Below are 26,897 nucleotides of genomic sequence, written 5' to 3' on the forward strand. Positions count from 1 at the left end.
AAAATTCTATATATATTATAAAAAAAATTGCTTGGAGTGGTTGCCGCCGCTAGTTGAAAGACAATAAAGAAAACAAAAACGTAGTTTTGGGTTGCTCTCAAGCGGTCAAGGTCCGTGATTTAACAGTTTGCTTCTACGTAAGGTCTTATCTATAAAACATATCAAGTGTTATGGGTGCTATCAATTCTTTTGAAGTCAGTCTATACCTGAATTTCTAAGTATAAAAATAAAAATAAAGAAAAAAGTAGTCAACATCCCGCGGCCACACGGATTCCCATAAAAAAAATAAAAAATCATAAATCATACTAGGTAAATATACTACTACGTATTAGATATAGTTCTGTAGTAATTTTCTATTCTCGTCCTCACCAATACAGATTGAGAAGGGATACAAGCTCAATTCTAGGGAGAGAAAATAAGTTCTCAAGAGAGAGAGAGAGAGGGAGACAGAGAGATGTGCTGCAGCTATGGCGTAATACCTAGAAGCGATCCTAGCTTCTCGCTGCTTCCATACAAGCCCTCAATCTCCCCCACCCAGGTCCACGTACCCCGGTCCCGCGTGGCAATTCGGACCCGGGTGGGTTCGTTTCGAACCCGGTCCTCCTCCTCCGTCCACGATGGCAGCTCGGTCGCGTCGCCACCGCTGACGGAGGAGTTGATGAGCTTCTACGAGCTTCTGGGGATATCATCGGAGGGGACGGCGGTGGAGATAAAGCAAGCGTACAAGCAGCTGGCCCGGAAATACCACCCGGACGTGTCGCCGCCGGGCCGGGTCGAGGAGTACACCCAGAGGTTTATCCGGGTCCTGGAGGCGTACGAGACGCTCTCGGATCCGGGGCGGAGGGCTATGTATGATAGGGATATGGCCAGAGGGATTCATCTCGCTTTCTCGGCTCGTCGCCGTTTCCAAAGCGATCAGGTATTCTTGTGTAATTAATGCACAAGTTAAAGCCCCCAATGTTTCATAATCTTAAAAATCAATCATTTTGCAATCTAGTTTTCCACAAATTGGTTAAGAATGGATTTGGAAATAAAGCTCCTTCAGCCTAATTCTCTGACATGAGCAAACCATCTCACGAAGCATTAACTTTTTTGCCAGTTTCTTGGCGTGCTCTTTTTGGTTGTTTTCGCTTGCGTGATGGTTTTCTCCGCTTCCAAAAACGATGGGTTAGGTCATCCCCCCACGATACTTCCACCAAACCTTCCTTTTAGTATGAAACTTGGATTTGATAATCATAGAAATAAGGCACAAGTTTGTTTTTATAACCAGATGTTTGGTAGCTTGTGGACACCGCAAACTAATTTCGTGGCCCTGAAATTAACTCCCGTGGCCCCCAAGGTTCGGAAGGTACTGACCTTGGAACAAAAAAAGGCACATGTTAAGCCCCAATATTTGAAAGTCTTATAAGTCATCTTTTTGCACCAAATTTTGGGATAAGGTTGGGATTTTTATGAAGAGTAAAATCTCAAGCAATACTAAAATGGTTAAGAATGGATATGGAAATAAGTTGGGTTTTGCTAGAAGATTTGCTGAAGAACCATTGGAGTGGTTTATATCAGACTGAGTTTTTTAGCCAAATCTACACCGAAACTACATGGGATAGAGAATATGGATTTGAGATGGACTCAAGAAAGTTTAAGTTATTCTTTTCGATTCAATAATTGTTATTTGTAGGTAATTGATTTGGATTTTTCTTGTATTGAGTTGTACTGGCTGAACCTTGGCTTTTAGTTTGTGATTATGTACTATCTCTGTGTCTGCATGTGTCTTTTTATAACATGCGTTTTTTTAATCACCATTTATGCTTTGTTGGACTGTTGGAGTTTTATTGGGGATCAATTTAGTTTGTATGGGTCTGAGGCTGTTTTCCAAAGTTATATTGCTTGTATTCTGTATGATAATTGATTTCTTGGAGGAAAGGGAAGAAAAGGTGAAGGAAATCTTTGACTGTGACGAATGGGAGGGAAATTAAAATTGTGAAAGCTCAAGAAATTCTTGTTAGGGTATGCGTTTACAAAATTTAAATTTTGCTAATTCCTTTCACATGCTTGTATATGTTAGATTTCTCTATCATAATTGGTATAACGTTCTAGCAAAACGATGCGAATAAATAAATATATGTGATTGCCCTCTGGCGCTGAAGTTGTAGGTTGCTACTTTGCTCCGCATTTTAATGACTGAGTTTTTGTAGTGCACGTTTTGTTGAATTTGAATGACGGGTTGGAGTTTGAAAGATTTCTTGAAACACATACCTTAGCTCAACCTTCAGCTACTTGTCATTCTGTAGAGATGCTCTTATATCTTGGAGTATGATTTGACTTGTTAGAAATATGCAAGACTTTTTAGTTTTTAGACTTTTCGATTTGTATTACCGGAGGAACTACCAATCTTAATAGACTTTTGGTCTGTACTCCTTTCCTTTTTTCTTCATCTACCATTTTGGCACAAACAGTGGTTTTGTATTAATACCCGTCTTCTTTGCAATGGGGTTTACCTGTGTGGGTAGGTTTTAGTTGGTGCAATTATACGCTAGCTATTTAGAATTCTCTAATTTCTTTCCCACCCCCCCATTGTCATGGGCTGCATAGTTGTGTCGTGTGTGTTTTGTTGCTATTGTTGCTATCTTCAAATTCCAAAACCGCATTGGCCAGTCAGTGACCTATTGGCGCATATTCGGGCAGTACTACTCAAACTATCCTTTTGTTGCCACTCTTTTATGTGGATAGTCATATCTGCATTTGGGAAGGTGAATATTTGTACTTGGATTTCTGGTGTAAGTTTTTTTTGATATTGGCAGCACATAAAGGTACTCCCACAGTCCCACTCCCTCCCTTGGCTGTAGGTGCCCCTGTGAAAAGAACATAAAGGAGATGTTTTCTTTATGGGCTGAAAGAACTAAAGGAGATGTTTTCTTTTTGGGCTGATTATGAAAATGTTTCTTTGATTTTAGTTTCATAAATGTTCGTGGTGGATTGTATTTTTAGCTTTTCCTTTCATTTTAATTACGAAACAGAAAAAAAATGCATATGACGCTTTTTTACAAGGAGATTTGGGTATCTCAAATTCCGATAGGTTACCCTTGTCTGGTAGTGCCATATTTTCATTCATCTTGTCTGAACCTAAAGGGTTGTTATCACTCTTTTTTTTGCTTTTTTACAAACTTGGGTTAGGTAATACTTTTGTTGTCAGTATTATGCATCAATAGTCAGACTATTTTATCTGATGAATAATTTTTAAATTGGAGTTTGGCAAGATGACTTTGTTTGGGTGTATATGGATGGGCTCTATCTGATTTGTGTAGTGGAGAAGGGGAACAAAAAATGTTGAATGATCTACCTGCTAAAGGTTAGATACTACAACATTCAATTTTTCCCTTCTTACTATCCATAAAACAGCCAAAGAGTTATGTTCGTCAAAGTGGACGTCTTCTTATTAGATACTTAATTCTAGTTTTCTTCTTACGATTTCTACTAATATGGTTCTTTTTGTTTGTTTCAGCGTATGGAGGAACGAGGTGAGTGGAAGAACCGCTGGAAGGACCAGTTATCAGAGCTGAAGAGAAGAAGCACGGATAAAGACTCCCAAGGGAATATGTCGTGGGGAGCACGAATGCGGAGGCAAAGGAATGACTTATTGACTGAAGTATGAACGCCTTGTTTCGTTTAATTTTATCTTGTACATAGCTTTCAACCTTATACATGGTTTCAAGGGGAGAAGTAATACAGTTGCATTTGGTTAGCATCGGTTTCAATGTTGGATCAGTGTGCTTCCCAATTTAATGCTAATCATGCAGTATCCAGAGAGAGTTTGGTGTGGAACCAGGCAATATCAAGTTATCGACGGTAAGTAGGCTATAAATGTGGTACATAGAAGCAAGAACTATACCTTTTGCCTTTTTCCTGTGTAATGATCTCGCGTTATCGCTTGAACTGAAATTGCTGTTGTCTTGAGATAATTTACATCTGTCCAATGTGACTTCTCCATTTGAATACATGGAAATATTTAGCCAAGTATCTGAAGAATTGAAGATAGGAAGTTTTTTAGTTAGTTCAAGTGCACTGTTAAATGTTTCTATTTAAACTTTCCGGGTCATGGTTATCGATAATTCTAGTCACATTCTTTTAGGCCATGGTTAATTTTCCCGTACTCCTAGTCTGTATTCTCACGTGCGTTGCCTCCTGATTTTGGTTTTGCTGCTTTTGGCTATATCTTCTGAGGGGGAATTTTGTGATCCGTTCATCTCAATGGAAAATAATTCCGAGCCATTTTCTTGACCAGAAAATTCGTGCTTCCCCGATTATTGTCACAATGCAAACAGGAAAGTGACCGTTTGTATGTATGTGAGAAGATAATATGGATTGTGTTGATTTTGGAGAATCGACTCATTGAGGTCAAATTTGCAAGCTAAGCTAGCTACTGCAGGAATAGATTAGGTCTGTAAACAAACCAAGCTGCTCGTGAGCTTGGCTCGGCTGGTTTAGTAAACAAGCCGAGCTTGAGTTTTTGGCTCGTTTAGTAAACAAGCTCGATTAAAAACGGCTTGTTTAGTAAGTGACTAAGCTCGGTTCATTAAGACTGGAGTTTGAATTTTTGGCTCGTTTAGTAAAAGAGCCAGGCTCGGCTGGTTTCCAGCCCTTTCAGCTGGATTAGTAGCAATTTGTGTAGATGTTCTTGTCATTGGGTCTTTTGTTTCCGGATCAGTCCAGCTGACGAGTAGTTATCTAGTGGGGATGAGTTCAAAAAAAATCTAGTGGCAATGAGTTCTACAGGGGGGTCCACACCAGTGTCTTAGCACATTCTACAACCTCTATCTGAGCATTCCAATCCCCACTGGTTCTTACCGGATACGGCCTAATTTCTATCCACAGAGAGGGGTGAGCCATACAAGTTGGTTTTCTGCTTTAGTGGTTGAATGTTACTCCAATGAGAAAATCTTGTTTACAGAGGTGCTGTAAACAAGTGTTTATAATACTCAATCGTGACCGTCTAAAAGTATTTTGAATGGTCGGAATGTTAATAAAAAAAATTTCCGGAAAAGTTTTATTAAAATTCGGACCGTTCAAAACACTTTTGAACAGCTGTGATTGGTTGGTGTTATAAACAGACCGTTTATAGCACATTCGTAAATAAGATAGTCTCAGCTCCAATACCTTCAGTTGTACTAATTTGTTTGGGTTTCTTCTTGGTCAATATTGTTCTTGTCCCAACTTTTTTTAAATCGGTTTTCCACATGAGTCACCCACGGGAAAGAAAAAAGAAAGGAAAAACAGAAAGATTATATTGGTAGATGTAAAAGTACTGTAGATTACAAGTATCGCACCTACGGATTGAAAAAGAAGAAGAAGAGATGGGTGAACAAAATTACACTCCAAACAGTGATTCAAATTTTTGGAAAGAATGGCCAATCTAGGTTGTGTGTAGTATCAGCAGCCAAAATAGAAGCGATAGCTAGCTTAGAAGCTCTATAAAAAAATATTTTAAAAATAATGAATGATTTGAATCATCTTTGTGGAATTTGAGATGAGCTTCACAAAATCTGTATGTACATTTCAATATGTACCCATAGCTTTATTGCCATTGTTTCTAAAAGGATGCTGATTTTGGCGCTCCACTTTTAACGTGAAATTAACTTCACGTCAAAAGTGGAGCGCCTGCGTACAAAAATAAAGCTGCCAAAATCAATTTCCTTTCTAAAAAGAAAAAGAACAAGGAGAAGAAGAAACCGAATAAAGCTAATAACAGATCAAGAAGTACATACCAAGTCCAAATGCCATATATATATATATATATATATATATATATATATATATATATATATATGTCCACACTTCAGCCTTTTATATAATCGGTCTTGTTATTGTCAGTCTACTGTACTGACAATAAGTATACTAGAAGACAAGAAAAACACATATTTCTGTATACTTTTTACACTATTTAATACACATTCACACACTTATTATTATCAGGCTGATTTTAGAATTTTCCTATATATATGCCTAAGTTTTGGTCTTCAATCTATGAAGCATACCCACATAATACACACGAGAAATTTATGGTAACACTCATTAATCACTTCATTACTACACGTAAGTGCAAGTTGCGAATTCTGTTTTCAGTTCAACTTTCAGCACCATAACTTGATCTTCTGGCATGACGAGGGTCACCACCTTTTCTCCATTCCCATCTTTGCTGCCATCTTTTGGCCCCGGAAGTAACAGAACAACTCCTTCGTCTCCCACGCCATCGATCGTATAACTCACATTAGCAGGCTTTTCTCCCTTCAACTCCAACCCGTAAAGATTTGCCTCCCCCAAATCGACGAAAGTCAAGTTCGCTCCGTAAGTAATGAGATCAGACAATCCCTTCTCTCTCTCAACTACTGCTTCGATCATTCTTCGCTCGTCCACAGCTTGATTAATCATCAATTCCGCGAGTTCCTTCGGATTGGCTTCCATCACGGAGAAATCAGCTTTAACTGTGCTTATAACTTGACCATTGCCCAAACTGCCGGTTTTTCGGGCGCGAGGATCATTTTTGACAATCGTCACAGTTCTGGGCTCTGGCCCATTTCTTACTTTGGCCACAGTTTTCCAAATAACACCACAAAGGGACTCGAACACTGGAATTTGACTAGTGCTATTTTGGCCACATAACTTTGATTGCAACTGACTCACCTGTGTGGCACTAAGATGGAAAGAAGCTGCTTCCATTTTGCAGTGATTGGAAAACATCCAGTGGTCTCCAACTGGGCCGACCCGTTTAACTGAGAGCGGATCTTTCGACGGTTCTGGTGGGCTTCCGTAACTTTCAATCTTGGTTTGTAGTTGGGTCAGTTTGAGTGGTTGTTGGCCCGCCATGATTCGGCCCAACCCGTTTATGAAATCTGCGGCTGAAAACGCGTCTCCGAGGACATGGGCCCAGCTTAGGCCCACTGACATTCCACCACATGTGAACCTAGTGAACTGCAAAGAAGGCCCAAAGAAAACAATGATCCGCGCGTACTATCACATCACTCGGGGATGCTTACATACATGCATGCATGGAGTACATTTTTAAGCTCGTGTTCTTGGTTTAAAATCCCTAACAAGAAACAATTTTTGAATCAAAGTTACCTTAGGTCTATCTTTATTTAAATTCCTTTTTGATACTTCAAATGTCGCAAATATTAAATAATTCACAGCACAAATATCATTTTACATTTTGACATGACATGATACATGAACGGATATGTATGGACAAGTGGGGTCTACTGACTCCATTGAGTTGGCAAACCCAATAGAGAAACTGTTACAATTATATAAATTTTCAGACATTACATTTTTGGTAATTTTGTCCCATAGGCATCTGAATCTGTGGTTGTTGCCCCAAGGAAGTAGAAGTTTTGTACCATTTGGTTCCTGCCCCATGAGTAAAATGTGTGCCACATTTTTTTGGTCCACCGCCCCCCCCCCCCCCCCCTCTCTCTTTAAAGAAGTTATTCCATGCTCCGGGGCAGGTTGAGCACAAACCTAGACCACACATTTAGGTAGGTTTTACACATTTGAGTGGACCTCATACATTTGTGTGATCCAAGATTGTGCTCAAGCATTGAATAATTTCTTTTTTTCTTGTGTACGTTTTTCGAAGAAAATGATTTTCATACTCTCTTTTCCATATAGGCACCCCGTTTTTTGTCTTTTAGTGAGGGTTTTATGTGTATTTTTCATTAAAAGGAAATAAAAAGAGTGGACTTATAAAAAAAAAGGAGTAAGAAAATCATTACTCTTTTCGAATTGTAATTTTATGGTATAATTTCTTTTTTTTCTTGTGTACGTTTTTCGAAGAAAATGATTTTCATACTCTCTTTTCCATATAGGCACCCCGTTTTTTGTCTTTTAGTGAGGGTTTTATGTGTATTTTTCATTAAAAGGAAATAAAAAGAGTGGACTTATAAAAAAAAAGGAGTAAGAAAATCATTACTCTTTTCGAATTGTAATTTTATGGTATAAATAGATATCCTTTTTGTTTTGAGAAATTATATAAATAGATAATCTACTTAACTACTTTTTGTATGGCATTTTAGTGTAATTTTTTGGAAGCTATTGTAAATGAACTATATAATTCAATATATCTTTTTTTAAATCCTTTTTGTGTGTTGCATGTAATTGGCCCCACTGCCAGTAAATTTTGGGTCCGCTTCTGACATGATACATGTTTTTTTCTAGGAGAAACTTAATAAAGGACATAGAGAGTATGATTTTAAATTGTCTTGAGTTGATTACAGAATTTTGACAATGTAGTACGATATATCTTGACATCCATAATTAGAAAACTCAGTTTAAATCTGGAATTAATACCTAAGTCTAAGAACTCATGAAATTACACAGTTTTAAAATTATCAAGTAGACATATGTCATATGTGTATCGTAAAACCCTTTGCTTTGGTCTCAAGCACTATGGCCCGTGTGCACAAACTCGACAATTGAACTGTGTCTCTGGCAGACCTCATTTGTGGATTGACCTAGTTAAAATAGATAGATTCGACTTTGCATTAGTTGCACCCAGTACTGGCAAATCCAGAAATTAATTTACCCCAAAAAAATCCAGAAATTTACACTTGGTCTGAGCACATATAAGTCATAACAATAAAAATAATTGATAAAAAATGGATATATAGTGTATTTTCCTCATCTTTTTTGGTCATAGGTTGTTTTCCGTAGCATCTATTTGTAAGAAAATACAATAAAAGGAAAAAAATTATTAAGAAATGTCACGTAAGAGAGAAACATTGTGGTGGCTTGTAGATGGTAAAGAAAAACACATACTTAGTATATAAGAGATCTCTGGAATTTTTTTATTTTATTTTTTCAATTCTATATGTCAAGAAAACAAGAGAACTTAATTCAGTCGTTGAGTGAAGAAATTAAAAAAAAAAAAAATCTATGACTTAATTACCACATTTTTTATGTTTTTTGAAATTGAACACTTAATTAGTATGAATTTGTTATCATAACTGTGCACGTTGGCAAAGCGAAAAAACAACCCTACCACCTCGGTCTGGAGAAGTTGCTTTAAATTACAATTTTCATCTGGTTTAAATGTTACATGGTTAAAGAAATTAGATTAGGCATAGAAAGAGTACTTCGACTTTAGGTAGTAAACAATACAGGCCCATAAGATTTTATTTTCCCAGAAAATTTCTCTCTTTTTTCCATGTATACAAATATTTTTTTGGTACTTCGGAATATTTTCCAGGAATATTGATTGTTGACGAGTCCAACACTGTTTAATGCAGTGCTGTCATTTTTGACATTCTTCTGTGATTTTTTATTTTTTTTGAAATTTTGTTTAGTTTTACAGACTAATATGTAAATAATCTAGTTCACGGGACGGACCATTCACTATCTGTGGGCACACGCCCCTAAAATCTTTGTTTAAAATCAGGTGCGCCCTTTTTGGAAAGCGTGGCGAAACGCTTCGATTCAGAGTCGCTACTCGGGTTTTGCGATAAACCACCAAAGGAACCGAACTTGAAACGATTGCTACGTTTTGATTTGATTTTGAAAAAGGCATAGATTGGTCCGTCGTCACCTTTGATATCTGAGGTTCTGGAGCCAGGTTATGAGAGGGGAAGGGTTTTAAGGCACTTCTCTCGCCCAATCCGGAGATCGGTCTCTACTCGGGCATTTTGCAAAATGTTTGATTCTCTCTTATTAATTGATTTTTAGCCAATTAGGGTAGAGAAACAATTTAAAGAGGATTAAAATTGTAATATGTTGGCAGTATGTGATAAATGACATGCTCGCTTATTGAAACAATTAATATAGGATGAAAACAGACTCCTGTGGGAGTTTTAAACAGACTGGAAGGAACTGTTTTGGAATGACGTTCACATGAAGAAACCAGCATGCATTGACCAAGTCACTGCATGCTAATTTGACCCGCGTACGCCATTACTGGACACGCGTACGCCAGTAAGCTCAAAAACCACAGTTCTTATTTTCAACTCTCTGGGCTCTGTAAATGACCAGTGCACACTCAAGACAAACCAAACAGTTCTATATACAACTTATATACTGTTCTAAGCAGTCTAAATGGGCTTAGAGCCAACAAAAGAATAGAACACCCCATAAACAGTGTGAGGAATAAAACAGAGGCCTAGTTGCCATGCAAGGGCCAGCCACTAGTCAGGGTAGGACTAGCGTGCGCGAGTAATATACTATCGTACGCCAATTGAAGATATTTGACCAATGCTTGGCTTTGCACTTTTTGGGTTCTGAGACATATTCAGAAATATCTCAGAGACATTCCATAGCAGCAGAAATGAATATTTAAAAAGTAAAACTAACAATTTTAACAAAGAAAAGCAGTAAACTGGTTTTTATCATGCTCACAGTGAGATATATGGAAGGAAAGACAGAAAAGAGTTAGACACAGATCCTCACGCCAATACTGCACGTACTACCATGATTGGCGTACGTGTACTATCGACTGGAGTGCGCCAGTTCTAAACATTAACGGCCTTGAAACCTTGCTAGCTTTAGGGCCAGGACTGGTATTAATTACCAGCCTTGACCCTGCCAACCCCCCTCAGGGATTAGAACAGAGAGTTTTTCAAAGATGATATATCTTTGGTTTTGAGTTTAGAAGGTGTTTGAGCTTGAATAATGGCTTGAAGGTTGTATAGAGAATGTAAGTGGATGGATAGGTGTTACTTGTCTTCCTTACACAAGGAGAGAATGAACAAGAGACTTAGGGCTTGCTCGAACTTGAAGTTAGAGAGAGATAGAACTTGGTAACCAAAACTTGTAACTTGGTGAACTAACCTTGTGCTAGGATGACCAAAGGGGGTATCTATTGGAGGAGAGGGAGAGAGAGAGGAGTTTAAACCAGTCAAAGAGGCTGGCCTTGCTTCCCTTCAAAGGCTTTCCTCTCATTGGATGAGAGGGAAAAAGTGATGGGATGGGTGTAAGAGATGTCCCCTGGTGAAGACTGCTTTTCCGACGGATTGGAAGGTTCCCAAGTGTTGTAGACCCCTAATCATGGCTTCTGCATGCTGAATAAAGCAAGGTTGACTAGAGGTTTGACTAGCATACACAGGTAGTTGACCTACGTACTCAGGTCCAAACTGCCTTGCCCTGTCAATTGATCGATGACTGACATGTGGCAAATGGACTGGCGCATGCTGGTTTTGGACCGGTGTATGCAGGTAGGATTTTGGCTAAGGCTTTTTGGGTTAGGTTTAAAGGGTTTAAACGCTCGAAGCTCAAATACACACTAACATTCCCGGGGTGTTCTTGATCTTTTTCATCACAGGAGCATCAAATACTGTAAGTAAACTAATCTTGAAAAGTCCAAAATAGAGTGTCTATAGTAGCCCCTCTTTGATGGAACTTAGAGCACCATTGACTTGGTGCAAGTAACGCCAAAGATTCCTAAACACCCCTCAAGGCTATCCAGAATAGAGTATACTAGCAAGGTAGACATGTAAACTTAAGGAACCTAATTGGTGAATTGAATTGGATGGACAGACCATCATTGGGGTGGTATGAGAGATTCCCATCGCCTCTTAAGCTATTGAAGATGACCTTGCAAGTGCAGAGGGTGTTGTCAAACAAGCGAGGGGAAGGAGCAGCAAAACCAAGGAGATTACCACCGCTACCTTTGGCAAAACGAACTGACGTTAGGGAGATTTCCATTGCCTCCATGAACATAGGTAATAACTCCGTAAAAGATTTTCATTGCCTCTTTTGGAACGCCTTGAATCAACTTGCCAATGCCTCAACATTGACGGTAGAACACCTCAACGTTGATTTGATTTGCCAATGCCTCAACACCGACGGTAGAACACGTCAACGTGCTTTGAGTTGCCAATGCCCCAACACTGACGATAGATTGCCTCAACGTGCTTGGATTTGCCAATGCCTCAACACTGATGGTAGAACGCCTCAACTTGCTTGGATTTGCCAATGCCTCAACACTGACCGTAAAGCACCTCAACGTGCTTGGATTTGTCAATGCCCCAACACTGACGGTAGAACACCTCAACGTGCTTGGATTTGCCAATGCCTCAACACTGACGGTAAAACGACTCAACGTGCTTTTGAGTTGATGCATTTTCCTGCTTTTGACATTTGATAGATAATATGGAACGACAATGTATGCTAAACACATATGTATAAGTTGACAAATGCAAGCGTAGAGAGGGGTGGCTCTTATGGAAAGGACAACACAAACGACGATAAGGGCAAGTTTGACGATTGAGGGCCACTACTGAGCCACACTTTCGCTTTACTGCTTTGAGTTGAGCTTCGGGCCTGCGTGCCCAGGTAGAGAGTCTTTTGAGTTGGTCAGAGCACTCTTTGACTTGCTTGATTTGCTTTTGCATTAGGCCAATGTATCCCACTGTACTTGATACCTTGCTGCTTTGACTATGGAAACCGTAGCGGTGCTATAAAAGTTGCATTACCTTTGGTTCATTCGAAAGAGAGTATAAACCAACCGCTAATATCCAACTTGCATTGACGAGTGAACTGAGTCGACACACAGACATGCGCACACGTATAAACTTGCCTAGCTCAGGCAACAAAGGAAGAAGAGTCTTAGGATACGACACGGACTCTTAGACATATGAAAAATAATAAAATTTTGGGCATTAATGAGCCAAAACTCAAATCTCCCCTAAACAGGTGAAACTGACACTCACATACGATCAATTATATGTATAATGACCTGTACAAACAAACAAAATTGAGACAAAAGCCCCAGACTAGGAAACAAACCAAAAAACTTGAGAAATGTCGCAAAGATGGACAAAAGACGCAAAGGGATGACTCGTATAAGTCCCGGACTGAAACCGACACCCCCATACAGTCACATTAGGACCACGTGACCTGCACAGCATGGAAAACTTGGCAAACACCAGAGAACAACTTTTGAGGCATTGCGACCTTGATTTGAACTTGAAATACCCCCACGGGAGTCCGAAATCTTCGTTAGACGTGATGCCTGCCTACTGCTAGAATTGAAGGACCACGCGCAGGTTTGAGACCAACACGCATAACTTTAAACAAACACGCGTGAACCTTAAATTAGCGCGCGCGTGACTACAATTCTGCTACGGCTACTCACACCAGACTCCGTTGACTTAGAATAAACTGTGAGCCGGTTGGGGCCTCTAGCATTTCGTTTTTTTTTTTATGCTTCAAATATTTTAAGGCTTTTGCTCAGTTTTGAAATTGAAGTAGTAGTTTGAAATAAGATTGAAAGACGAAAGGTTTTTCCCCTTCTGCATAGATGAAGCTTGTTTTCTTCTTGACCCTTCTCGACCTTTGCGATGCACTAAAACGTCAACCTTGGATCAATTTGATAGAGTGTGTGACCGAGTCTCGAAGAGAGACTGCCTACGTATCCCATTCTGGGGAATCAAGTCAAAACGTAGTTCAGGCTAAGGTTACTTTCGAGTGTTTTACCTCACCTTTTACGCTTTAACTTTTGCCTAGTACCGCCCACTCAGATTTTCGGTCTAGGGAGCTTTCGACTATTGCCAATTCATTTTTGCCTAGACTGCCTTCATAGGTTTTCGGTCTAGTAGGCTGCTTTAACTTTTGTTTGGAATTGAGGGTTTTCAGCCCAACGAGATTCTCTTAGGAAAAAAGTAGCTTTTGAATTGGTCCAGGTTGACCAACGTATTGAATTTGTTGCCGTCGAGGTCGATGATCTTTGGCCGCAGCCCCAGATAAGATGGCTTTGATAATGAAAGATCCAGAGCGCTTCGACTGAAACTCCCCATGGAGGTCGAATATTGGAGCATAGTCTTCCTTAGTAACCAGATCCCCCTCTACTAGGTCTTTAGACTTCATCCTCTAAATGAAAATGCACAGGCGACTCTTCGTTGATACCCTTGAACATGATACGAGGCCCGGAGCCTTCTGAGCTTCTACTTTCTGGCTTGGTATCTAGTAGAAGGGGATTTGATGCTTCATTATCTCAAGAGCAGTGCCAGGCGTGACTTTTTGAGACCATGCCAAGAAGTCGATGAACTCTTTGAGCCTGTCTGATCAGGCACAATGCTCCTTTGAAGACAGCTTTGAACCAATTTGAACCATCCTTGGGTCGGCCTCATCTTTCAAGTTGATTAAAATTATTCTTCTTTTAATAGGCTGAGCATGCCTTTCATCTTCCCTTTCGGCGAGGGAATAAATTTCCTTGGGGACGATCCCATCGAAATCTATCCCTTTGTCGTCAGGGTCGACACCGTTTATTCAAAAGCCTGCGAAGTACTTAGAAGCAAGATAATTCATTCAAAAGAAAGCCCCTCGGGGTTGCTAAGTATAGCAAAAGACTCGAATTTGAAAATAGAAGCTACGACATGGAGGGTCAAGAGGCAAAACTCTGACTTAGAGCTAGACTTAGACGGCTCGACTGACACTATGTTAAACTCAGACTCAAAAGCGTCAATGCAAAATAGATGCAACTTTTAGAGTTACCCTTGGCTTCCTCTCAGAGAGGTAGGATCTAGAAGATGGCAGGCCTAAGCAATAGTACTTCGGCTTCTTCAACTTCTTCGACCAAACCTACTTGGTGCTCCCTTGATTAATGGACCTCAGCCCATCAGTCCCTTCCTTCGATTGATTGGCCCTGTCCTCAACCAATGCTTTCCAGCTTTCAGCCTCATCTTCTGTTCCGCAACTTATGGCCATCATGCCAACCTCGTGTTTAGACGGGATAGGCACAGTTGGTTTGGGTTGGTTTTGAGGGACGATATAGTGGCTAAGATTGAATATGGTGGAGCTCGGGTTGATTTGAGTGGATGCGATAGATATCTGACCAACTAGAGGGTCAGACTTGTGGTGAAGCATGGAGTCAAAAATGATATTGGGCTTTGGCGGAGTTTGAATAGTGCCATCATCAATGAGATCTTGTATCTTGTGTTGAAGACGCAAACAACTATCAGTGACATGGCCAGGCATTTGATGGCAGCCACAAAAATGGTTGGCGTTGTAGTTGGCTGGAAGGACTTTGGGTGGGGGAGTTGGGGTCAAAGGCTTGAGATGCCTGGATTGGAAAAGTTTCTCCATCATTGCGGATAGAGGTTTCTCGAAGACAGAGAAACTCCGAGGTTGGGTTCGAGATCGAAAGCTTTGAGCGTTTCGAATTTGGTTGATATCAGCGGCATGATTGAAGTCGAAAGCCAGAGCACTGCTCCCACTTGTAGCCGTATTGGAGTAATTGTTGTTACCAAACAACGCACTATTATTCCCAAAAAAGGGCCACGACTTCGCTTTTTAAGTAGAGGAAGAAGAGGACTCTCACCTCTTGGTAGAACTTCAGTTTGCAATGCCTCCTCGATGGCCAAACCAGACTCAAAGAAGGTCTCGAAGTTGGCTGATGCTTGAACCAATACGAGATTCTTGGCATAGTCAGGTTGTAGGTTTCGAGAGATGATGCGAATTTGATCCTTTCGCTCGGGCGATCAGTCACTAAAGCGGCCTTGCTCCTCCACCTCTTGATAAAATCAGCAAAGGACTCCTTTGCGGGTCCATCTTTGTAGACTCCAACTCTCGAGTAGTCATCTTGAGCTAAGAGTTGTAGCTGTATTGCGAGACAAAGGCAGCCCCTATGTCTTCCCAAGTTCTTCTTTTGGAGATGTTAAAAGATAGAAACCATTGAAAAGCTGGGCCAGAGAGCGTTTGAGGGAACATCTGGGCCATCGTATCATCCTCGATTCCAAGCAACTTCATAGCAGCGTGATAACCCAACAGATGAGTCTTTGGGTCACCAGTCCCCTCGAACTTGGTGAAGTTCGGCATTTTGAACCTCTCGGGAAGCCTGGCACTCGGGAAGAGGCAAAGCCGGTCCATGTCTAAACCGCTAGCTCCTAGTTTTTCAAATTTGGAGACAGTCTCCTCGAGCTTGGCCATCTTGGCAATCATTGCAGCCATTTCAGAATTGGGAACAACTGTTTCAAGGTGAGGAATTTGAACTTCGATCTCGAGGTCGACTTTCTCTTCCTCGACTCTTTCTCCTCTTGCCGGCAGCCATTTCAGAATTGGGAAGCTTCGGCCTGATCGGCCCTTTGCTACATGATTCCCATGTTGTGCTGGAGGTTGGTGAGAATAGTAGCTTGATCCTGAGGAGCATTGGCCATGACGAATGCTTGGATGGCTTTCGGTGATGACGTTGAAGAAGGGGAGGACCAAGGTGTCTCGTGCGGTGTAGTCGGTGGTGAATTTGCCTTTGACGGTGAACCAGTCAGAGCTTTCGTTGTGACTGACTAAGGAAACAGCCTAGCAAGTCTTCTTTTGTATGGACCCGAAGGACGCTTCCAAGCAGGTTTGGCTTTTTCTTTTCTGTACTTTCTTTGGCAGTGCAATGGCTCAAAACTAGACAGTAAAGCAATTGGAGGCTCAGAAAGTGTGTCTGCAACAATTTATTTAAAAGAAAGCAATACAAATGTACTCGTCGTCATTGGTGTCGAACTAGACTCTTTAAGACCAAACTCAGCCCCAAATCTCACTTGGGACATGCTTGTACCAAGGGCTCTAACAACCACGAGTAAGCCGTATCAGGTGGGTTAAATCCCTTTGTAGGATCAGAGCCAATCTCCTTATCATAGACCATCCGAGATAACACAAGGAGGTTGCTAGAACTTAGATACAGGCATACCCTAAGGCTAGATATGGAACAGAGGAGCCTCAACTCTACTGCTAAAGACGAGTCTGTCTCATGATGTTTGGACACTGCCAAAATTCTCGGAATTCTTTTCAAGAGTGTATCCCTGTTTGAATCTACTGATACTAAGAGATGTCAAAAATAGACTAAACCTTTGACTATTCCGTTCTTGAAGTTTCAACTTTGGAGCGGAACAATTTAGTGTAGATGACGTGATACCGAAATCGGGGCGGTGTAGGCGACACATCGCCAGAGCCTGTGCGGTGTACGTGCTTCACACGATAACCAAGGTGGTGTAAGCATCACAACATTCTCTCAATTGTCACTTGTTTTCTGTTTGAAACCTCGATCGGGCATTAGATAAATACTTAGAAAGTTTTGGGTCTTGTTCGTTTCCCATATTTACTTTGTTTTAACTTTGTTTTTCAATCATTATTCTACATTTTTTTTCAATCATTATCATATTTTTCTAATTATTAATTTTATTTCTCTCTCTACTCATTACCCCATTTCTCTCTCTACCCACTACCAAAACTAAAACACCCAAAGTAGCTAAACGAACAAGGCCTTGATTTCTTAAAGTCTCGTTAATCTAAGGACTTTGAAAATTGACAATGTGCACCATCGAGATGCACGACTTTTCATCGGGCCATGACATCATCATAATAAAACATAAGATAGACTCGACAAGAGACAATCTAAAAGCCGCCCTATCATACTCCTTCGCAAAAACGGTATATATAGTGCATGCGATAGGAAAAACGGTAACACATAGACAGTATATAGGAGTTAGATACAAATAATCTTACGATGCGGTTACCTATCCTAATTTGGAGAGTTCTAGTGCTTTGTACATGAAAAGACCGGTTTTGGTTTGAAGGGGTTCCTCAAACTAAAGCTAAGATATACCTTCCGCTACCCGCGTATTGCAGTGTAACGGTCAAATGGCAAAATGACTTATCATCGTCCAAGGTTGTTGGGCATTCGAGGACCTTGGGCTCCAGTAAACTATGCCCGTTACCCAAAACATCTCAACGGGGCTAGCCAACATCAATGCACATGAAGAATGCCAAAAGATTGATTAATGAGAGAGAATCGCAACGTTTGCAAAAAAAAGATTTTTTAGAATGTGGCTCACTTTTATTAATCGATACTTAGAGAAAACTACGCAAGTGAACAATTGAAAAAAAGTTTCAGTTCGGATTGGTTGGATGCGGAGATCCTGTTAAGCCACCATTCCGTTCTTCAGCAGCTTAGAGCGTACTGTTTTAACAGACTTTTACGGAATTGTTCTCAAGCATATTAAACTCGAAGTATAGACTAATGCAGTAAATCCCCAGCAGAGTCGCCACTGTGGGCACACGCCCCTAAAATCTTTGTTTAAAATTGGGTGCGCCATTTTTGAAAAGCGTGGTGAAACGCTTCGATTCAGAGTCACCACTCGAGTTTTGCGGTAAACCACCCAAAGAACCGAACTTGAAACGCTTGCGACGTTTTGATTTGATTTTGAAAAAGGCATAGATTGGTTCGTTGTCACCTTTGATGTTTGAGGTTTGGGAGCCAGATTACAAGAGTGGAAGGGTTTTAAGGCATCCCTCTCGCCCAATCTGGAGATCGGTCTCTACTCGGGCATTTTGCAAAATATTTGATTCTCTCTTATTAATCGATTTTTAGCCAGTTAAGGCGGGGGAACAGTTTAAAGGGGATTAAAACTGTAACATGTTGGCAGGATGTGATAAATGACATGCTTGCTTATTGAAACAATTAATATAGGATGAAAACAGACTCCTGTGGGAGTTTTAAACAGACTGGAAGGAACTGTTCTGGAATGAAGTTCACAGGAAAAAACCAACATGCACTGACCAAGTCACTGCATGCTATTTGACCTGCGAACGCCATTACTGGACACGCATATGCCAATAAGCTCAAAACCACAATTCCTATTTTCAACGCTCTAGGTTCTAGAAATGATCAGTGCACACCCATGACAAACCAAACAGTTCTATATACAACTTATATATAGTTCTAAGCAGTCTAAATGGGCTAAGAGCCAATAAAAGAATAGAACACCCCATAAACAGTGTGGGGAATAAAAACAGAGGCCAAGGCCTAGTTGCCATGCAAGGGCAAGCCACTGGTCAGGGTAGGACTAGCATACGCGAGTAATGTACTACCGTACGCCAGTTGAAGATATTTGACCAATGTTTGGCTTTGCACTTTCTGGGTTCTGAGACATGTTCAGAAATATCCCAAAGGCATTCCATAGCAGCAGAAATGAATATTTAAAAAGTAAAACTAGCAATTTTAACAAAGAAAAGCACGCAGTAAACTGGTTCTTATCATGCTCATAGTGAGATATATGGAAGGAAAGATAGAAAAGAGTAAGACACTGATCCCCACGCCAGTACTGCACGTACTGCCATGACTGGCGTATGCGGACTATCGACTAGCGTGAGCTAGTTCCAAACATTAACGGCTTTGAAACCTTGCTAATTTTAGGGCTAGGACTGGTATTAATTACCAGACTTAACTCTGCCAACCCCCCTTAGGGATCAGAACAGAGAGTTTTTCAAAGGTGATATATATTTGGTTTTGAGTTTGGAAAGTGTTTGAGCTTGAGTAATGGCTTGAAGGTTGTATAGAGAATGTATGTGGATGGATAGGTGTTACTTGTCTTCCTTACACAAGGAGAGAATGAACAAGAGACTTAGGCTTGCTTGAACTTGAAGTTAGAGATAGATAGAACTTGGTAACCAAAACTTGTAACTTGGTGAACTAATCTTGTGCTAGGATGACCAAAGAGGGTATATATTGGGGGAGAGGGAGAGAGAGGGGTTTAAACCAGTCAAAGAGACTGGCCTTGCTTCCCTCCAAAGGCTTTTCCCAACAGATTGGAAAAGTGATGGGATGGGTGTAAGAGATGTCCCCTGGCGAAAACTGTTTTTCCCGACAGATTGGAAGTTCCCAAGTGCTGTAAACCCCTAATCATGGTTTCTGCATGCTGAATAAAGCACGTTTGACCAGAGGTTTGACTAGCGTACGCAGGTAGTTGACCTATGCACTCAGGTCCAAACTGCCCTACCCTGCCCTGTCAACTGACTGATGACTGACACGTGGCAAATGGACCGGCGCATGCTGGTTTTGGACCGGCGTATGTGGGTAGGATTTTGGCTTAGGCTTTTTGGGTTAGGTTTAAAGGGTTTAAAAGGGGTTTAAATGCTCGAAACTCAAACACACACTAACATTTTTGGGGTGTTCTTGATCTTTTTCATTATCGGGGAATCAAATACCGTAAGTAAACTAATCTTGGAAAGTCTAAAATATGGTGTCTACACTATCAAGTTAAGATTATTAGAGAAATTTAACTTAATTAGCTAGTCATTTAATTAGAAAGCATTTACTACAATATCAAGTTAAGATTATTAGTGAAATTTTACCTTTTTTCCTAATTTAACTAGTCATTTTCTTTTTTGCCTTGTTTGGCTAGAATTTCTTTTCCAGGATGAGCTAATACCCCTCTCCATTAAATCCCCCCATAGCCAGTTTTGGGGGCATATTTTTTGGATGGGTTTTGAGGTGGACATAAATAATACCTTCTCTTAATCTTATTTGTCCATTTCATTTGTTAAAAAAAAAAAAAAATTATAAAACAATCTTATCCCCCCATTTTTTTCTCATCCAAATCAAGTACCATTTTATTTCATCTTTTTTAATATCATCCAAACCAACTACTCTCTCCATTCCATTTTATTTGTTCTTTATTTGATGTTCGTGTCAATTTTCAATCTTTTGTATCTTTCAATACAAATCTCAAAAAATATACAATATGAATCTTGTTTTATAATTCTCGATTAGGTCTATAATACAAAATTTTCAAAATCACAAAAAAATTATAGATTGAAACATATAGGCGTTTAAAGAACGGTATGAATAACAAAATGGTCAAACAAAATGAGATAGAGGGTTAGAGGGAGTACTTTTTTATCCCCACCTCCATAAAAACTCACGTCAACGGGGCCAACCCTCCATAAAGAATACTGTAGTGGGCCGAAATATCCACAATTTTGGAACGTCCAGGGGGGTCGCGGACCAATTCACTTTTTGCTATGGACACGTCACTCTGTGGAACCATTCGCATTTGAAGCTGCAGGAAGCACCAGGTTCAGTGGCCAGGCTCGGCAAGCTCCTCTCCATGGCTCGGCAAGCTCGGTGGAAACCTCCCTAAGCTCGGTGGCAACCTCCTCGGGCTCGGTAGAACCCTTCCCCAGCGTTCGGCGACGTTTTCCTAACGTTCGGAGGTCATTTGCCTAACGTTTGGAGGTCATTTCCCTAATGTTCGGATGTCTTTTCCCTAACGTTCGGAGGTCATTTCCCTAACGTTCCTAACGCTCTGCTAACATTTCCCTAGCGCTCGGATGTTATTTTCCTAACGTTCCTAACGGTCTGCTGACATTTCCCTAGCGTTCGGATGTCTTTTTCCTAATGTGCCTAACGTTTGAAGGTCATTTCCCTAATGTTCCTAACGCTCTACTGACATTTCCCTAGCGTTCGGATGTCTTTTCCCTAACGTCCCTAACGTTCGGAAGTCATTTCCCTAATGTTAGGCGATCATTTCCTTAACGTTCGGCTCAATTCTGCTCCCTAAAGATCTAACAAATATCCAAAGGTCGGTTTAGAAGCTTCTGGAAGCTTCTGTGAGCAGGTGGAGGACAAGTGTGATAAAGCAAATCTCTTGACATGTGACGTTATCCGAACAGTACGATACACGTGGGTGTACCGCCTACCGGTTCAGCACTCCAAGCCTTCATGTGAAAGGGTCTGGAAAAGAAAGAAGGAAGACGCTTCTCTCTCTCTTCATACTTTCTTACTAAACTTCTCATTTCTCCACTTATTGACTAGTTTGTCGGAGCTTCTTCCTGGAGGAACACTCCCCTCCGGTTTGCAGGTACCAGGTTCGGTGGCCAAGCTAGGTAGAGACCTCCCAGGCTCGGTAGAGATCTCTCAGGCTCGGCAAGCCACCACTTTAAGCTCGGCGTCCACCTCCCCAAGCTCGGTGGCAACCTTCCTAAGCTCGGTGAAGCTCGGCAGCCACCTCCCTAAGCTCGGTGGCAACCTTCCTAAGCTCGGCGAAGCTCGGCGGCCACCTCTCTAAGCTCGGCGGCCACCTCCCCAAGCTCGGCGGCCACCTCCCTAAGCTCGGTGGGAACTTCCCAGGGCTCGGTAGAAATCTCTCCAGATTCGGCGAGCACCCTCACCGGTCAACAAGGAGAAGAAGGGTCAATGGTGAAAACCCGCACAAATACCCCCTACTATTTTATTCTCTTCCATTAATAACATCCCAAAAATCATCCCGCATCCAATCGGGTCCCAATGGTTAAATTAATACAGCAAAAGTATCGGGTATAAAGGTGATACCATCTGTGAATACAGCGGGAGATCAAATTAAGGTTTAGGGTAGTTGGGGAGCACGTCACATAGTGGTAATTCGATCACAATATCAGTCCAAAAAACGGTTGGGTTAGTTGGTCATGTGGCTTCAATGTGATGGTCAGTGTAATGTCACCATCGCACATAATTACGGGAGGAAAAATTAGGAAATTGATTTTTTTGTCGGACGATATACATCTGCGGGGATGTTAGTGTTTGCACGGGATCCAGAGGTTATTCATAACCCTGGCCCTCAAAGGGTCTGTCTCCTGTGGGGCTGCTCGAACCCAAGACCTTCCATAAATGAGAGGCAGAGACTTACCAACTACACCAAGCAGTGGTTGTCCAATTTAGGAAATTGATTTACACACCCATTTTTTTTTTAATGCAAACACTCTTTCTTTTTTTTGTCCTTTAGCACCTGAATTTACTAAACAGTCCCTGAAATAATACACTTTTCATAAATTGCAGGGATTGTTTGATAAATTCACATGCTAAAAGACAAAAAAGGAGTGTGTGTATCGAAACAGGGGTGTGTAAATTAATTTCCAAAATTTAAGGATGATTTAATTTGGAGTAAATAAACTTTAGATTATAGGTAGTAGTATTGTGTTTAATGTACTTTTTTGCGTATAATGTTTGCCAGTCAATAATATCACTCAATAATTACATTTGTTTAAAAAAAAAAAAAGGATTAGATAAGTAAAAAATATATAGACCCAATTGAAAGAAGTCCAGAGAAAAAAAAAAAAACAAACGAAAAATATAAGAATCGCATTTTTCTTCTTTTCGATCTTCGATCAGTGAACTTTTTTTAGTTTTTATCATAAGTTTTGATGTTATAGAATTCTCAAGTTACACAATCTTCTCGTCAAGGAGATGACTGACTTAATTTAAGCCAAATTCATCGTTATTTTCACACAAGCGGCACTTGTGCATGGATGCAATGCCTGGGAAGGGATAAAAATTAACAAAAATGCTACTTGAACAACTGTTGTGTTGGTTGTGTGCGTAATTCTGACCGTCCAAATGTATTTGAATGGTCAAGATTTTAAACAAACTCTTTCAAGAAAAAGTCAAACTTTTATGGAAAAGAGTTTGAGTGAATCCTGGCCATTTATTACAGCAATGAATGGCTAGAGATTGGTTATGTGTTGTGTTCTACACAACCGTTGTATGTGTAACACTTTTGAAAAATTAAAGAAGGTTAAGGTGAAGCATTAGCAATACATGAAATTCATATTGCATATTTTTTTAGATCCATATCAAAAGATATAAAGAATTGAAATTGACATGAATATCAAAAACTGACATCTAATTTGCCAATTTGGAACGGAGGAAGTACATAATTTGTGCCAAGCTTGTACCAAAGAGAAAAATCCTTTATTTTCCTCCATTTTGCCTAGGATCCAAATAGGAAAATTTAGAGATTTAGTCATATGGTGCGCGCAAACTAACCTGGGGACACTCTGCGTTACCAAAAAAAATAAAAGAAATATATGAGGTACATATTTACCATATATAAGTATACAATGAGCTTCCATTAAAGGATCCGTTAACTTGTTGATTTCTAGAGAGGACCCTTAGAATCACGTTCTGATCACATAGAGCGGTTCAAATCACCAAAATTTAATCGGAAAAGGGGAGGTCCTTAACTTAACTCAATAATTGGAAGGGAACTGTATAAGTATATATGTATAGGAGCTAGATTTTTCTTATTATTTGAAATTATCTCTTTTAAAAAAAAAGAACTTGGCCAATGAACTACCCGTAATTTGTAATATATAGGATAGATAGATATATAAATATATAGTACTTGATTAACCAGGGCGCCAGGATTTTTTCTGCAAATTGTTTTTTTTTTTTTTTTTTTTTTGACATAACGTAAAAATTGAAGAAAGCTAGGAAGAAAATACCTGCAAAAGAACAAGAGGCGAGAAAAGCAACTCAGGACCAATAACTTGGTTTGAAACAAGCAGCTTGTGAAGGGAGCTACCACCATATTCTCCCTCCTCCATCATCTCCATCCACTCATCAAGTGTTTTCACACACTGCGCTTCGATGAACCTCACCCCACAGTCATTACACTTGATGTAGGGCCTACCGGACTCGACGTCCGACCGCTGGCGGAACCGGCCACAGGCCGCGGGGAATTGGTTGAGCCACGTGAACATTGGTTCCTTGAGTCTCGTGGTGGTTAACCCTTCCACTGCTTCGCTCTTGAAGTAGTAAACGGCTCTTAGGTAGTGTAGCTTCATGGCTAAGTCCATGTGGGTGGGCTCGTGAACCACGTCTTGTCCGGTGACCCGTCCCGGCCCGACGGACGAGAGTTTGATGCCGTAGATAAGGGTTTCTTCTTTGGAGAATGCCATGTCAGAGAGAGAGAGAGAGAGAGAGAGAGGTGGTACAAAAGATGAAGTCTGTTCTTTTATCAAGTAGTTTCTGGTTATATAGAAGATTCACTTGCTTTCTGGCAGAGTAGGAGTGTTTGGGAGCGTATTTTTTTTACTGTTTTTATATTTATGGCCTTTTAAATTATGACAAAAATGTATTATGAATCTGATAGAGTGTTTAAGAGATGTGTGCATAATGCATGTTGTAACAGGAATAGTGTTTGAGAGATATGTACAGATGTATTTTGTAGTTCTTTCATGTTAAACCATAACGTATTTTTGGTTTAACTATCAACTTTTTCTTTCACAACTACACATGTACACAACACTATCTATTTTACTTAACACCGATTAAAATATATATTTTTCGTCTGTTTAATTTTTTTAGACTGTTTATATAGTAAAAAATATGGTAAAAAATAAAGTGCTCCAATTTTAAATCCATTTGAACTGGTGTAAAGATCTTATTTTTCTGATCATTTTATCCTAAAAGGTCATAATTATTTTTTGTCCCTAGAGCTCTCATAATTAATTATCTATTTTTTATTTGGAACTCTGTACAGCAGATACTTGATTATAAGAGACGAATAGACAAAGTAATTATGGCCGTTAATGATAAAATGATCAAAAAAATAAGATCTTCACACCAGTTCAAACGGATTTAAAATTAGAGCACTTCATTTTTTTAGATTGTGTATATATTAAAAATTATGGTTAAAAAAAATTAAGTGCCCGAATTTTCAATTTGTTTGAACCAGTACAAAGATCTTATTTTTTTGATCATTTTATCCTAAAGGTTCATAATTATTTTTTGTCCTTAAACCTCTCATAATCAAGTATCTACTCTACATGGTCTCAAATAAAGACTAGATACTTAGTTATGAGAGTCCTAGAGACAAAAATTAATCATTAACTTTTAGTATAATATGATGGGAAAAATAAGATTTTCACAACAGTTCAAACGGATTGGAAAATGGAACATTTAATTGTTTTAAATTGTTTAATAATATATAAAGAATGAGAGAGAATGAGAGAGTGGTAGGGAGGAAAAAAATATTTTAATGAATAACTTGTGAACAGTGGTTCCGTATAAAAGAAGTGAAATAATTAAGTTACACTTGAATTAAAAAATTTAATAAAATTTTCCACCCTTTAATTAAAATTGAGCAGTCGCCCCTAAAAAAGAGAGGTGAAAATAGAGATTGGATTGAAAATACTCTAATAATAGAGTAGTTAATATGAGTGAACTGGAAAAACCCTAATTTCATGACATCTGAGAAAAAATTCTAATTTTATTTGTGTTTTTAAAATCAAAAGTAGATGGATGTCTGTGAGAGAGAAGAGTAGATTGATGGTGGAGTGTGATGGTGATGGTAGTACCATGCAGTGGCCGTTGGTGGTGCCGGTATGAAGCGGTGGTGCTTTAGGAGGAAAGATGGACGAGAGAGAGTACATCGGGCTATTGTAGAGAGAAATTAGGTCAAGAGAGAGGAGAGATAGTGGGGGTGCGTTGGTGGTAGTGGGGGTGGGTTTGTGGTGGCCTAGGGGGGGCGAGTTTGAGAGGAGATGGAGGAGAGAGAACGTTCATCGTTTTGTTTCAAAGATAGGAGAGAGAAAGTCATTGCTTATGGGCCAAAAAATTGGATTTTGGAAATTTTGAATTTGATTAAACAGGAGAGTGCTGGCCATGTAGATAATTGTTGTCTTCCTTGTGGACATCCAAACTAATAGCATTTCTGGTGTTTGAGAGAGAGATAGAGGAGTAGATTTTAAATAGGTAGATCAATATATATTGGAATATGAACTATCAACCCACAAACCAAACATATTCCATAAGAGGAAGTAATTAGGTGTACGTGTATATTGGCCACGTTAGCTAGCACTTGTAAGCTAACTTATTCGGTTTATGTGCTTTAAAAAAAAACGAATGAAGAACGTTTGCTAGCAATTATGAATAATCCCTTATTTTGCTTTAAGCTCGATCGTAGCTTTTTTACTCAATTACTATGTTGAAAAAGTTAAGGATTTTTAAAAGACTCCTTGTTAAAGTATCAATATTGAATCATTGAGGACAATCTAAACTTCATTGGATAGTACATAAGTTATTTTACAACTTATTTAATCAAAAGTTTGAACTTATATTTAAATTCATAAAAAGCTAGACTAAACGTATTTACAACTTATTTTAAGTATCTTAAGCAAATAACCAAAAAATCGATGTATAATAGAAAAATCCAACTTGCAAACAAATGGAGCCATTATCTTTTATACATTAGCATATATCCTTGGTAGATATTTTTGTATATAGTAAATAACAATCCCCTTCTACTAAGGGCACTCTTAACTTGTTATATGTAGATCTTCTCTTTCCCGATCAAATTTCGATGATCTGAACCGTTCAATGTGTTCAGAACGTGATTTTA

At 39.7% G+C, this 26,897-nt stretch overlaps 2 protein-coding genes across 3 annotated transcripts; one reads left to right on the forward strand and one right to left on the reverse strand.

Annotated features, from left to right (window-relative positions):
- Window positions 1–320: 320 nt before the first annotated feature.
- LOC131299451 (chaperone protein dnaJ 20, chloroplastic-like) lies at window positions 321–4,011 on the forward strand. 2 transcript variants are annotated; one of them, XR_009190771.1, is made up of 3 exons: window positions 345–919; window positions 3,500–3,904; window positions 3,953–4,011. XR_009190771.1 is itself a non-coding variant. In XM_058325008.1 (2 exons), exons 1-2 carry the CDS (start codon window positions 455–457, stop codon window positions 3,647–3,649), a joined length of 615 nt encoding a protein of 204 aa, XP_058180991.1. In that variant the 5' UTR covers window positions 321–454; the 3' UTR covers window positions 3,650–4,011. The 2 variants fall into 2 exon arrangements, 1 of the variants encoding a protein (XP_058180991.1); XM_058325008.1 differs by having other exon boundaries at window positions 321–919; window positions 3,500–4,011.
- Window positions 4,012–5,714: 1,703 nt separating this feature from the next.
- Window positions 5,715–24,505, reverse strand: LOC131299437 (protein ECERIFERUM 26). The gene is made up of 2 exons (XM_058324986.1): window positions 23,998–24,505; window positions 5,715–6,963 (listed from the first exon to the last, which is right to left on the reverse strand). Exons 1-2 carry the CDS (start codon window positions 24,451–24,453, stop codon window positions 6,082–6,084), a joined length of 1,338 nt encoding a protein of 445 aa, XP_058180969.1. The 5' UTR covers window positions 24,454–24,505; the 3' UTR covers window positions 5,715–6,081.
- Window positions 24,506–26,897: the final 2,392 nt, after the last annotated feature.

The sequence above is a fragment of the Rhododendron vialii genome, chromosome 9a (assembly GCF_030253575.1).
Source record: "Rhododendron vialii isolate Sample 1 chromosome 9a, ASM3025357v1".
Classification (NCBI taxonomy): Eukaryota; Viridiplantae; Streptophyta; class Magnoliopsida; order Ericales; family Ericaceae; genus Rhododendron; species Rhododendron vialii.